At 41.4% G+C, this 15,575-nt stretch overlaps 1 protein-coding gene across 1 annotated transcript in view; it reads right to left on the minus strand.

The window, feature by feature from the left end:
* The window catches only part of LOC111865536 (protein dead ringer), a 540,220-nt gene extending 528,864 nt beyond the window's left edge, over positions 1 to 11,356 (minus strand). Inside the window, exon 1 of the mRNA XM_023853648.2 lies at positions 10,892 to 11,356. Coding sequence (XP_023709416.1) covers positions 10,892 to 10,927 — 36 coding nt within the window. The 5' untranslated portion in view covers positions 10,928 to 11,356. The remainder of the gene's footprint in view (positions 1 to 10,891) is intronic.
* Between the last annotated feature and the right edge of the window lie 4,219 nt (positions 11,357 to 15,575).

Here is a 15,575-nt window from a genome sequence, read left to right on the forward strand (position 1 = left end):
CAGACCTTCCCATGATTTTATATATTTATAGTTTAGTTCACGACGTTCAGAAACATGAAAACTATTTCTTGAGGCCTGCATATTATCGAATGATAATAAACAATGACTTGGAAACTATGTGGATAGGAGGAGTCTTTGCATAGTTTCAAACATATCCGTAAAATCACGTGAAGGACTAAGAGAAACCAAGAGAAGTCTCAGGATAACCCGTGTCTTGGTAAAGAATCGAACCGGACACAAATTGGAAGCGTTATAGGTTGAATTATTTTGCTCAGCCACCGTATATCATCTATTTTATTTGAATTTATTCTATATTATTCTATTCTATTTCTGTTACTCCCACTTGGAGCATAGGACACCCGTGAAGCTCTCGTTTCCTTGGTGTCTTAATCTCAAGACACTCGGTAGGGATCCTTGGGCCGTCGCAAGGACGCTACCTAACACAAACAGAATAAATGCGAAAAGACATCCATGTCTTGAGTGGGATTTGAACCCACGATCCTAGTGTTCAAACAAGCGAAGACATTTCATGCCTTATACCAGTGTTTCTCAACCTCCGAGCCGCGGCCCGGTACCGGCCCCTGGCATCAATTATACGGTGCCCTCGTCTTATAGAAAAAAGATTTTTCTAAGCCGCGATCTGACAAAGGTTGAGATAAGCTGCCTTATACCGTGCGGCCAACCGTCCATCTTGCCAAGAAAATTATTCACACTTTCGGTCAACATACTCCTCTGCCTCTTATGGAAATGGAGTGACCACTTCCTTTTTAAAAATGTTCCATTACTGATTTCTGTCCTGAGCCAGGAGAACCCAATCAATGTCATCACTCCATATTTTCACTGTCACTACTGAGTCTCATAGCTTAATCTTCACACGAATTACTGTATGATGTCATCGGGGACATATCAAGTTAAATAGGCATTTTGGGTTGAGCTGAACTACTGAAAAAAAAAAGTACAGTTTAGACCACCATGCAAAATTGTTGCCACAAAGCGTGAAGAGTGGAGGTAACTTGCAAGACCTAATCGTAGATGTGAAGATAATAATAAAATTTAACTCAAAGAAATTGCCTGGGAAGACATGGAATGGAGTAGTCTGACCCATAATAGAACTAGTGGCGGGCTCTTGTGAATACTCTCAAAAACATCCGGCTTCAGTACAAAGCGCGAAACCTCTTAGCTCTCTGAGCAACTATTAGCTTCCCAAGATGGACTCACTTCCGTTGAGTTAATTAATTAAATATTTAATAACAGTTAAAATTGTCCCTGTGCTCAACTTAAGCCATTAAGGCGTATGGGGAAGTGGATATACAGATACACGTTTTCTTGACCTCGGCACTAGTTGGAGGTGAGTGGTCAGCTTCACGCCGCTTTACCCCACCCCCATTCAGTAGGAGGCTTGGTAGGCCCCAGAGTCGGTCTGGACGCTGTGGAGAAGAGACTTTTTTTATCTTACAGGGACTCGAACTCCGACTCTTTAGTCTAGTACGTAGCCAGTCGCTATATCGACTGCACTATCCTGGATCCTAAAATACTTACTAACCTAATTTAATAATATTAATTTATAAAAGGTTGTTTTTGGTTCAACACCTCTTCTGATGAATTGCAGTTAGAGAAAAATATTTCATGGTGAAAGGAAAGACGCTCAGGCAGCTGAAACCAAGAGAATATCTGAGTTCCTACTCTAAGTAACGGAATATAATATTGCTAGGCTCTACACAGTCCTTCGTGTGTTTTTCATGAGTCCCAAAACTTATTCTTATCCTCCTGAACTTGAGCATACAAAACTGTTAACAAATTTTGTGTGATAAATGGATTAAAACATTTAAAAAGTCCTGTCTTTTTGGCATGGAAATTTTTCAAAGAATTCATTGCTAAGAACGATAGCCTCTTTGACATCGCACGTTTTTATTTAACAGCGATAATTCTGCAAGTTAAATAAAATCTAAACTGTCATCTTTAAAAATTATAAATTATTTACTTTTGACTGTAGAATAGTGGATATAAGTTACGGCGGAAATATACAAACAAAAGAATCTATTGTCTTGCTATTTTCTTCAAAAGCGTGAAGGGAACTAGGATATAAGTTGTATGTTGACTTATCAGGGAGCTCAGTGTACATATTAGTGTGCTTGCATAGTCACAGGTCTTAGCAACGGCCAAGCGGGGAAATTGTACTTACATTATGTCAAGAATATGTCCATTGGTTACCTCTCAAGCACCGCGTCAGTGTGTATAGGTTGCATGAAGGCATGCACTCGTACGTCACTTCCAAGTGAACACAGGCCCAACAGAATCTCTCGACGATCAGGAATTAGAGAAAAATATTTAATAAAAATATAAGTTGCTCATTTCACTGGTTGAAAGCAGACAAAAATTACATATTGACACCGACCTATAGGTTTCATTTGTCCATTTCCTCAGAATAACCAATAAAACGACACGCAATTGCCGATATCAAACAAAACACCGTGGCCTGTAGTCCTCAAGCAAACTATACCGACCGAGCGACCGCCACTTGTCGGCGAAGTTAGTGCCAACATTAACGGATAGTGTCGCGTGGTCAGCGCAACGGATCCCCACGGCCGTTAATTTCGGTTTCCTAGACCGGAGCCGCTATTTCCTTGAAATAGGTCCTCAATTATTCTCACAGTGCTGGGTGGACCCCGTTCCAGACCCCTACCTCCAAGAAGATCTGGTAGCGCCGAGAATCGAACCCGGACCTCTGGATATGTAGCCAGGAACTCTATACCACAGAAGCGGTCCTTACCATATAATTAAAAACAGAAAAAGGTGTAATTGAAGTTGTCACCCCTCTTGCTTGGTATTTTTCTGCATCTGCTAAATAAATTCAACTATATCCAAATTATCTATGTTCTTACTCGAATTATAGTCCAAGACTGAAGTTTATTGTCACCTGAATGAGTGACTCTCAACGGGGTTTTGGATTGGATTTATTGACCACTTTAACATACAACTCCTAACTACACTTAATTATAGTGCCATTGCTAATCTCCACACTTTACACATCACCAGAGCACATAGACTTAGTCTGTTACAGTCTGTACTAGTCGTTTCTTGGTAACGGCTTCTAACAGTGGCTATTCCTCCGTTTCCGGGTTCAAGTACTTTCTGAATGGCAGCTTCGTTAAAACTCACTAACTCCTAGACTGTCGGCCATTTCGCACTAACCTTCTAGTCTTCTCTTCACAACCCGACTTTCAACTGACTACTAAGTTCTAACCCTGTCCTTAGCTTGTAACATCTCGGCTCGAACCACATAGAAATTACCCTTCTCTGTTGCATGCGTATCCCTTGCAGCGGGAACTTGTTTACCTAGCCATTGCCTAGAAACGTCATGCTGGAATGTTATTTGACATAAAATATCCTTGAGTATAATTATGGTAAAGTCAGGTTCACAAATAAGACCTCGACAAATTTTGGCTCACAAATAGTCTTGCGATCGTGACAAATTTCATATGGGGGATGTGACCAATTGCTCAGAAAAATGTTCTATGGCCAAGAAAACGTTTTTCTTGCGAATAGACTAGAGTCATAACAAACTTCGCATCGCGAATGTGGACACGGAAAATTCTGGCTCACAAATATGTCCACGATAAATCTGGAATGAAGGGTATGAGTCTGCGACCAAATTTTGCTCTCGAATGTGACTATAGCTACGAAAGATTTTGGAATCATATTATGGACATGACAAGTTCTGGCTCACGAAGAGGCCTCTGGCTGCAACAGACTTCGGACCCGAACACTGCCTGACCACTTCCTTTGTTCAAGAGATGCCCACCAATACAGTTATTGTAAGATTTGAGGCTTCCACGGCGGTGACTATGAAGAAAGCAGTCTTCTGGGATTTGGCACCGTGTATATGTGGTGTTAACCGACGTTTCGGAGGAACGTATCGCCTCCATCTTCAGGGTAGAAGAAAAATATAAGAATTCTGCAAGCGAAGAGACCGTGAGAACCGGTAAAAGCAGACCGGTCTGCTTTTACCGGTTCTCACGGTCTCTTCGCTTGCAGAATTCTTATATTTTTCTTCTACCCTGAAGATGGAGGCGATACGTTCCTCCGAAACGTCGGTTAACACCACATATACACGGTGCCAAATCCCAGAAGACTGCTTTCTTCAATACAGTTATTATTCCCTGTTTTATGTTTTGCTGCGCAAGCTCCGGGGTATGTATCAATAGGCAGCACGGCCCCAGTCTACGATACAGAATGCCGTATAATTAAAGTGTAGTAGGGAAATATTCTGTTCCCGCCTTTCGTAAGTCATTTACAATATTGAATAACGATCTAATACTAGCGCTGTTTCTTATTCTGAAAGGTATAATTTCACAAGTCCATTATAATTATTGCTATGTAGCAAAATTAGTATTCACGTTTGTTATAATGTAGCATTGCGAACCTTAAATAAGTCTACTACTGGAAAAAAAAAATACAGACGAGACAATCTATAAATTGTATTTTTGAGAGGATAACTTAAGGTTTAATGGATTCCACCTTTAGAAACGATTTCTCGTAATTTATCACAATTGCTAGTCGGAGGTTGAAATGGGGGTAAGGGTGATACGTGGAGTGCGCGTGAGTCAGCTCGCGGCGAGGCGCCGCACAGGCTGGACCCTTCGTTACACAAAGAAGCACTTCACTCCAAGGAAGAGCCATATATTTTGCCAGGCAAGGCTCCCTACGTCATCTTGTTATACAGAACGGATTCTTAACCTGTTTGATATCATACTAATCTTCTCAATGAAAAGAAGAAAATAGCTTTGAAAGTTGCTTTCACCGTAAGCCGTCTCGAATTTACCTTTAAAATTAATTCATTTATGAATGATTCTGAGCAAGGAGCAATAGTTTTAATAAGGAGTCCGCAACAATATCCAGACTAGGTTTTATAGACCAAGAAAGATAAGTGAGTAACCCTTCAGCTTCTCCCTCCTTTTCCCTGAAGACAAAAATAAGCAGTTTCCAAAACGTTGCGATTTTAGTACAAAAACCCCAGATGGTGTATAATATGCAGGTTTCGAAATTAGTGTTACGTGTCCATAAGCGTAGGCATGTATAAAACCTAATCATATTGCTGAAACACACAGATGAAATTGCTGATATCAAATTTTGTGAACTAAATGCTCTTTTAATTAACTAAATGCATTTAAAACACTGTCTCTGAGGTATCTGCGATTTACCATGACATTCTTTTGTAACAAACTTGCCCTGATTTTGGAAGGATAAAATAATGACTAAACCACCAACTCTTATGCAAACGACAGCTACCCCTACTGCTAAATGTGAGTGCATCAGAATGTAAGCTTAATTTCTCTTATGTAAGTTTTGAGGTTTTCACGGCCATGACTATGAAGAAAGTCGTGTTCTGGGTTTAGGCGCCGTGTAGTCTTCATTTTGGCCGACGTTTCGGAGGAACGTAATGCCTCCATCTTCAGAGCAGTTGAATGAGCAGTAGCTCTCTGCATTCCAAGTCATTCAACTGCTATGAAGATGGAGGCGATACGTTCCTCCGAAACGTCGGCCAAAACGAAGAATACATGGCGCCTGAACCCAGAAGAGGACTTTCTTCTTAATTTCTCTTAATTTCTTTTTCAAAACAAACCAAGAAATCAAATCCTATTCTGTGGAATAACTTCAAATTTTAGCAATTACACAGCATATTAGGCTCAACTGTGTACAGTTTTTCGATAGTAACTGGTAACTTCTATTGATAATTTGTGTAGAAATAAGAACGTTGTGAATGCAGAATATCAATCAGTGTTTTATACCAAGCATTTATATATCTATGCCCACTTACTTCTATATAGCCTGTGTAGTTATAGTGGCCGCAATAAGTTTATTACGAAAAAGGAAGTTTGCAGGGTAACTTAATACCGTCGATATTTTATTCATGTACACTAATTTTCTTCATAACAAAATTCTTTATTGGAGCCTTCAGTCAAACACTTCTTTTAATCAAAGCAACAAACTGACGCATGACTAATTAAGACTTCCTCATCTGTATCAACCGAAGCTAAGAGAATCCTGCAACAGACCGAGAATAATCCTAATTTGTAATGTTTGTTTAACGATGCTGTCAGTAGCTCAGCCTGGACCTACATAATGTCCAATTAAAGGAATAGGAAAGAATGTTTAAGGAGGCGATCGTGGCTTAATTCAAGCCAAAATCCAGGAATTTGCCTGCATGACTGAAGAAAACCTCTAAAACAATGACTCAGGAGAGCCTGTGTTCCAGAGGAGATTCGTACCGGGTACCTCAGGAATTCAAGTCAGTCTTCTTACCGCTTGAGACAAACTTTGTGGTAGCGATTCTGTGTAGATGTTGGTAGGTTCTCAATATAGCACGCACCGAATGAAGTACTAGGTACGTACGTACGTACGCAGTTCTATGGGATATTCCCCGCAAAGGGCTGTTCAGCACAGGTGGTGAATGTGCTGGCATGCACTGGGCAAATTAGAGCTATTTACAGGGTTAGACTTATCAGACAACTGTTCCGTAAGGCGACAGGTTTTCGCTAAACCTCTAGACTCCGAACAAAACCAACGACGAGATTTTCAATGAAACACAAAATTAAGTTCAAAATGAAAAAAGTTATCGTCACGGGTATGAACTGTGTTTCATTTAATTAAATTAACTTTTTACTTGTTTAAACCTTTAAAGCACAGTGACTACTATAAGCATCGTCTACTTTTAATATTCAGAACTCTGGAATTTGTCCTCAGGACGCATTTATGTTTGTCACAGTGAAAGCTATCCCTGTAACATATCGTGAAGGCTCATAGGGTTGTGAGACGTCGAGGCTCCCATATTTTCTAGATAATCGGCTCACAGACGGCGGTGAGGTTGTCAGCCTTACGCATCGGCCGCCCTTTACCCCCAGGAACATTCCTAATACTCATTTCTGTTAGAGGCTGAGTCGACCCCTAGGACATAGTGCGGCAGGAAGGGTTATGTGAAGTGAAAAAAATACCGTTTCCTCATCGGGAGTCGAAACCGCAACCTTCTGGCTTGTAGCATAGTGTCTCAACAAACTACACTACCGCGTGCCACCGATTCTCACAGTAAACAAGAATAATTTCCCTTAACAACATTAACCAGCCGATCCTTGTAACAGAGACAAGAGTTTTATTGTGAAGAGAGAAACAAATTTTAAAAATCGTTTAGATATATTTGAGCTTCAAGAGTTAACTGCTTTACAGCCACTCGGTAAGTTAACCCACGGTATAAGCATGAGCAAGTGCTCCACTTCTAAATGTCTAGCAGTTATTAAGAAGCGAGTTTTTACGTGACTTGCTTCAATTCTTCAAGTTACATAATTGTTCTGCATATTGTACGCAGCAATTCTCCATCCTGCAAGTTACATACTGTACGCAGCAACTCTCCATCCTGCAAGCTACCTACTGTACGCAGCAACTCTCCATCCTGCAAGCTACACATTGTACGCAGCAACTCTCCATCCTGCAAGCTACCTACTGTACGCAGCAAGTCTCCATCCTGCAAGCTACAATAACTAATAAATAATAGAATAAACTACGTCAGCATTTCTTCGTCTGAGGGTTCTGCACTGTGAGGAAAGGCAGCATTGCCTCACACTTACTTCTGAGGCAGAACAGGATGCAGTGCCTTATCAGTGAAAGGCGATCGTAAGAACTGGGAAGCAACAGAATAAATTTCTCGGTAGCCTCTCTATGAAGCCCATCATAAACAATTTGTTATAGTAATTTAAACATATAGGAAGGCCCACGCAAAATGCAAATATCTGTGGAGCTCTTGAGAACAAAACAAACTAAATTATCACACACAAAAATTATTGATTCTCGGATTATTTGATGACGCTTTTTCAGCTACATTGTTCATATGGTGGAGGAATTGATACAAGGGCAGACTTGTCTACAGATGACGATAATAGGCCTATGTGTAATGAAATAAACACTGTGCCTTAGCCCAATTTTGGCCTAACAGAAGAATGCAGTTCCCAGAACAAATTCCTATCAGTGGAACAATAAACTGTTGTGTCCTTATACAAACTCGTGCTACAGTACAGGAATACCGGAGATTGGTAACCATTTTGCAAATTATTCAATAATGCTCATCTCATATTAAAGGCAATTATACTATACAACATTTTTAGTTATGCTTGCTGCAATTGATATATTTATAAAATGTAGAATTGTGTTAACTCAATTATAACAAAAGATTTCATTGCAAGAGATGACGCTTTACAAACACTCGGTCATAAACGTATCTTTTTCTTTCTTTGTCCATCCTCCTACTTTGTGCACACCCTGTGGAGGGTATGACAGCAGCTGTAGCTAGAGGCTCCACAGAGTACGAATTTCTTCGCAGCCCTTACAGATGAAGACCGAAATTAGCCCATTTGCTTATGGCGATCTATAAAAACTAAGATGATCAAAGTCCAAGAAAATATATTTTTAAGTGATCTTATCACGCTATAAAACTTTAAACTTAATTCTTTCGCACCTTTTCGGTGTAACACCTCACTAATTCGGGAATACCAATATGTCATAACACGCATGCAGCTGTGTGCAGTAGCCCACGGACTTGCGATCGCGACCGGCCGGCTAGTTTGACGCGTGGTCACAGAGACTTGTACGCCTGAACTGAAGCAGCAACCACGGGCGGCATTTGCCGGCAAAGTCCGGGCCATTCCGCGAATGTTGCAGTTTCCGCGCACCTCGTTCCGCCGCGGGGCCAACCCATCCTCTGAGATGTCTGTAAAGGCATGACAATGACATCTTGGGCACTATCATCACCTCAGAATTGCTTAGAGGCCATGATGTTTCGGCAACTGCTTCGGCTTCCTTCTTCTCGTGAAAGGACAAGCTAAATATTCGTGGCTCGAGACTGAAGAGGCCAACAAGCTTATTATTCCGAAAACACCAGATTCACTTCCCGAAAAGTTGCGATTAATGGAAAAAAAGTCAATGAACAGTGCAAAATTAATTTCCTCACGCTACGCAGTTGTCGGAAACCTCCAGGGTTAGCTGACAATCTCGTCCTCAAGGCAAAAGTGAAATATAACTTATTACAGTTCCTCCGAAAAGCCGGTTAACACAATATCTACACGGCGCCACATCTCAGAAGACGGCTTTCTTCATAGTCACTGCCGTGAAAATCTCAAATCTTACTTATTACAGTGTCATTTGATCTGTCCCTACAAAACTGTTTTTTTTAAACACGTTTCCTTACCCCCCCACTTTTCGGCCGTAACTTCCATCACGAACCCTGACCTTCACAAATCTGCTGTATTACGTAATTCCACACACTTCACGTGCTTTTGTTTATGGGTGTCACTGTCAGTGTCACTCTTCAGTCTGTCAGATACGAATATGAATTCAGAAACTTAATTGTAAGATCGTTTTCAGCGTGCCCAGATCCGGCAAATCACAGTTAACAATGTTTGGGCTACATTTCTTGGTCCACGGACAATTCGTCCGGCCTCCCTCTTCCTCTTCCTTTGTCCACAGACATTTTGTCCATTTAAGGCCTATTACATACTGAAAATTATTTGCCTTTGTTGTTTCTGTGCAGTAACTAGGATTTAATTGTACTGATAATATCTGACAAGTTCACATCCTTACATATGAAATGACTGGTCATACTTCATCCTACATCATTGTATAACGGTTGTAATAGGGAGAAAATGGAAATGTTAAGCAGTCGGCAGGCTACTAGGCCTCTATAAGCGCAGAGAATGCAAATTTTGCAAAACTCGTTTAATGCAGGCCAGCCGGAAATCAAAACAAGTACTTTTGTAAGTTTTGAGGTTTTCACGGCGATGACAATGAATACACGGTGCCTAAACCCAGAAGACAACTTTCTTCAAAACAAGTACTTATTTACGACTGACATAATGTAAGATTTCGATGATCTATTCATCGTGTTGGACTACTTCAAATGTGAACATAGATACAACTTCGAACAATTCACCGATCATGTGACTAGCTTAGTGCAATATATTAGTAGAAAGAGGCATCACAGCAGAAACGTGAGAGTAGACAGGAAACATTAAATATGATTCAAGTACGATTTTGAAGAGCAGAACGACTGACGAGGAAATAGGATTATGTCTTTTAGAAACATGATGTGAAACATTGTTACACAGGGGCATCAGCATTAATTGATATGTTCCTGTGAGCATCGGAAAGTTTGGAAAACAGAATGTGCATCCGACACACAAATCCTCTTTTCTGTTTTCCTGTGGCCACAGTAAATAAAGGGAACCTGCTATGTTGTACAGATACGATCCCGAAGTAAAGATTACAGGGTGTCGATAACATGGCACGTTGTTCAAACGGCATTATCACGGTTTATGTTGCACTAACAAAACGTTAGTTAGTCTGTCACGCTCCTTTACTGAAACATGAGTACAAACGTTCTCCAAATTAGTCTTCCTGGTTAGCCGTACCTCACAGCCTAGGATGTTCATGTATTGCAGATATATAAAACCATTCTTGCGAAGTTAATCGTACGAAGCACGTAGCACGGTCTAATTACGATAATATTTCCTTGTTAATCTTTAAATATTTACCAACTTAGAACAAAGGGCCAGGATAGATGTTATATTTCGAGGAAAATTAATTATACTGAAATGAAATGAGTCACAGTTCAATTCACCACGTGACCTGAATTATAGAAATGTTGTAGAAATAATTAGAATGAATTGGAAAATTAAATATGCGGGGAGACCAACTTCCTGTTATGAATTCATATGTGCACTTCTTACAAGGAATAAACAAAAAATTAATAAAATCCTATTTATGATTAGTGTTAGTCACTGCACACTCAAAAATTTTGGGAACATATCGTATACATGCGTGAAAGAAAGTGACGTTGATGGTGACTTACCATGCTCCCATCCACGTCGCTGTCGTGGGGGTCCATCTGGTAGACTGGAACTGGTTCTCTGTTTTTGACCCGAATTTTGACTGCTTTTTAGGGTAACACCCACACACAGTAAGAAAAAACAAAAGGAATAAACTTTTTACAACAAATCTTGTATGAAGCACACTAGATCTCTCACCGCGTTCTCAAACGCAATTGTTTGCGAGAGATAAAAACAGAAGGAAACAAAAAACTTGATCAAGTTATTAGTTACATTCGCTGTACTTTGTTATTATGACACAAACATAAACAAAAACAAAACTTGAACACGGCGATCCTTGTTCGAATTCAAAACACCAAGCACAACACAATAAAAAAAACTGAAGGAGTCAAGACAGGCGATGTTATGTCCAACAGCAGTAGGCAATTCAATCAGGCCCAAGTCACGCGTGTCTACTCACCGACGCTAACCCACTCTGGATTATTAGTGAGCAGAGCCATCTCCACTACAAACTCTCTCCTCCCAAACATCAAACTTGTGCCCCCTCCCTCCCGCGCAAACCATAAAACCACGATCAACCGCTCATTACACTCGGACTTACATCAATGTGCGTCTTATACGCCAATCGAATCACGCGAGGGCGGAGCGTTCTGTGATAGGCTTGCCACTCAGAGGCGGAGCCTGCAATTCTTTTATTTTTTTTGTACTTGATACTTCAGCCAATAACAATACGCGAATGACTGCGAGTTGTCCCAGTTCCACCAATAGGAATGAGGAGTTGAGATGCCGCGGAATGTTCCATTGGGCGCGCAAGCGTGCCTTTTATATTGTTAAGCGCTGATCTGATAAGCAAAGAAAGGAAATAATTATCATTTACATGAACCTGTTTAGCTTCGAACATTTTATATTACTGTTTTATGGACGTCGACACAGCTGAAATATTGCAGTGACGTGTGTTGAAGTTTCCAGAGCGGCGATTTTTTGGATTGTTGTCTTCTGAGCCGTGACTCTGTACAGTCTTCCAGGTGGCGGGCATACGTGATAAAGGTGCAGGATGCCTCGGCGCTGAACCTTGACCAACGTTACGGAGGAACAGTCAATCTTTTGCATGGTTCCAGTAGTTATTTTTATTTTCACAATTTAGAGGTATAGATTGCTGACTGGATTTATTGACCACTTATGTATACCATTTAGAACTACAAGTAATTACAGCAGTACTGCTAATCTCCATACTTTACAAATCACCACAATAGCCTCTAAGCCATTTACCAGCCTGCTGTGCCTTCAACAGCTGTTCCCTAGTAACGGCTTCTAACAGTGGAGATTCTTCTACTTCAATGCTGACGGCCTTGTTGGAGATTGACTGGATCGCGCCAATTCTCTTCCTTATAACCACTTTGTAGGAACCGAGCAGAAAACACCGTTCCAACAGTAATTGTATTGTTTTATGCATATCCTTTGCCATGGAATAGTGTTGTTTATCCATCTATTGCATAGCAACGGCTGTACAGGCTACGTTTGTAACATAGTTTCAGTTATTCAGTATAGAGGGGGTGGGTTTTCCTCATGCACCGCGACTAATAGTCTATTGTACGTCCCCCTTTAATTTCTACTGTCGCCATACCCTACCGATACTGGTGCCCGCTATCTCCCCTTTCTGCCAGCGAGGTCGGCCCTCTACTGGCAGTGGTACCCAGTAACTTCCCCCTTTCTGCCAGTGAGGTCGGCCCTCTACTGACATTGCTACCCGATAACTTCCCCATCTACCGGAGGAATTGGAAACTACTTGGGCGGCAAACATTTTGCCTGATTTTGCTCAGATGTCTCCTAGAGACAAGAGGATCTTTTACGTGCCGTAAATCTACGACACGGGACCCACGGCTTAAAGTCCCTCCCGGAGGACTTGTTCCCTGAATTTTTCCGCCCTTAAAAATTCCACGACCTCCGCCGGGTTTGAACCCGCGTACCTTGAGTCATGAGGTGGGAACGTTACCCCTAGATTACGGCCGCTTGTAACATAGTTTTCTCTGAGGTCTTTGCCTAGCAACGGGTCTTTACGCCACATTATGATTAGAATGCACAATAATACAGTAGAGAGTTCAATGGCCCAAGGGTGTCATTCCCCGCCTCCTATAGTATTCAGTTACACTCTAGAAATTCCAAGGGTAGCCATGATCCATGTGCAGTGGGTGTACCAATTCATTGTCATCGATGCGACCTCAGCTGCTATAAATAAAACGTCACGTGGGCTTTTGTCACGGCACATCCTCGNCGCTTGTAACATAGTTTTCTCTGAGGTCTTGGCCTAGCAACGGGTCTTTACGCCACATTATGATTAGAATGCACAATAATACAGTAGAGAGTTCAATGGCCCAAGGGTGTCATTCCCCTCCTCCTATAGTATTCAGTTACACTCTAGAAATTCCAAGGGTAGCCATGATCCATGTGCAGTGGGTGTACCAATTCATTGTCATCGATGCGACCTCAGCTGCTATAAATAAAACGTCACGTGGGCTTTTGTCACGGCACATCCTCGGGTTATGGAACGGCAGCCAGATAGGATTATGGTAATAGCAATGAAAAGAGCCGCAGACAAGAGCAGTACTGCAGGTTGTGGGCTTGGAACGAGGCTAACATCTCACCCCCAAAATCAGGACGTTGCGAAATGTTACCGACGACCTCAAACTTTGACGATTCTTTGAGTCAGCTCCGTAAAGTCAGTTCGGTGTATCATGTGAGTCAGTATTTGGGGGGGGGGACATCATAATTTCACAATCCAATTAATTAAGCCCAACTGTGACGACATAAATATCTTATTTATGTCAGTATGGAATTTTGAAAATGGTTTGTGTTCTCAAGCTCTACGAAGTTTATGATTTCGTCGTGGAGAGAGGCGAGGCTCCTTTACAAAGCAGTTACGTAAACATAATAGCTTAGGTTACATGTACTCACAGATCAGCTCTGCTCTTCTGCTGTCGTGGGCCTATTCTGAAGGAAAAGAAACTAATTAAACTCCATGTAGTGGATATATTTCGAGAAGCTGACGATCGCTCACTTAATCAAGAGATTTCGGCCTTTTATGGAACTCGGAGATCCAATACTGCGTTTATAAGAACAGACCGCTGGATTCATTCCTGAGCCTATTCAAACCAGTCCACACCATCTCATTTGACAGAATTTTACAGAAGTATTTTGTGATTTTCTTCAGTTCCTCCAACCAAATATAAGGTATGACAGCGTCGCTAAGTAGGCAGTAAATTAATTAATTAAATAAATGTTAAGGTAGGCTCTCAACGCACCTGTTTCTCTCTGCGCCTGCGCCAGTGAGCCGAACGCCCCGTCAGTTCTCCTAGCGTCAGCCTAACAGTATTAAACTATGGGCAGAGTGGACCAGAGCGGACGACACTGCTCATCATAAGCTGAATACATTTTTCCGTCATTCTGATAAGCATAACCTGCAACTTTTTTCTGTTAGGTCCAGAAACTATCTTCAATAGGCCTGTTGCGTGTTGTAACACCTTGTACATGCATTTAGATCCTGGTCTTCTGGGCTATGATATTGTGCAGCGTCAGGGATGGTTACCAACGTTTCTTCATCTGCTCTATGAAACTACTTCCGCAACTTTGGTAACTATCTATCAGACTACGCGCTTTCATAACCCTGAATACAGCAACTGAATTGTCATCGCCACGGAAAAATAAAATCTCTCCCTCAACACCAGTTCCTCAGCCAGGTCGACAAAAGTTTAAGTTCACAGACCGATAAAACCCACGTGAAACTGTACGCTTATTGGCCTATATATTTAAAGTTGTTACGATTGTAAGTTTTCACGCAGGACGCAAATTCTGAACCCTGAATTTTGAAATATTGAAATATTTCTTTTGAAATATATTTTTGCCAATATTACGCTACTTGCATAGCTGCCGTAAAAGTTTATACGCCTCCAAAATACGGCCCTGTGATGCATTATACCTGATTTGGAATTAAACAGGCATAATAATACAGGACCGATAATACAGTATCCTAATTTCCTCTTTACAAGATACTCTGTCAAAAAGTTCTAGATGCAGTGCTCACAGTATGAGTTTGCTATCAATATTCGAAGAGAAATTCCGGGAAAAAGTAATCGCTTACTTTCTTCTTATAAGCTGAAGTGTTGGTATTACTGATCACAAGGATTTACGAAGTATATTGTTGAGATGGCCCCATGTGGCATGATATGAGTAATATGTTTTATGACAACTGGTTCAGATATTCAAGTAATACTAAGTTTACTACCAACTGGACGAAGCAGGATCGGAGTTCGAGTCCCGGAAGGGTTAAGAATTTTCTCTTCTCCACGTCGCCCAGACCAACACTGAGGACCACCCAACCTCCTACTCAGTGGGTACCGTGCGTTCTTTCCCGAGGGTAAAGCGGCCGAGGGGTGAAAATCACCACTCATCTCCAACTAGTGCCGAGGTCAAGCAAATGTGGATCTATACATCCACACCCCCATACGCCTTAATGGAATAGTGCTTAATTAGTTAAGCACGGGACAACTTTTTTTCCTTGGCACTACAGCCCCAGCGGGCCTAGGCCTACCTCCATGAACTTCTCCGTTTCACTTCGGTTTTTCTTGATTTTACACATTCGGTAGGACTCAGCTCGTCGCAAGGCCTCTACCTGTACACAAACACAGAAAAACGCACACACACAAACTAAAC

This window comes from Cryptotermes secundus, unplaced genomic scaffold, assembly GCF_002891405.2.
Source record: "Cryptotermes secundus unplaced genomic scaffold, Csec_1.0 scaffold722, whole genome shotgun sequence".
NCBI classification, from domain to species: domain Eukaryota; kingdom Metazoa; phylum Arthropoda; class Insecta; order Blattodea; family Kalotermitidae; genus Cryptotermes; species Cryptotermes secundus.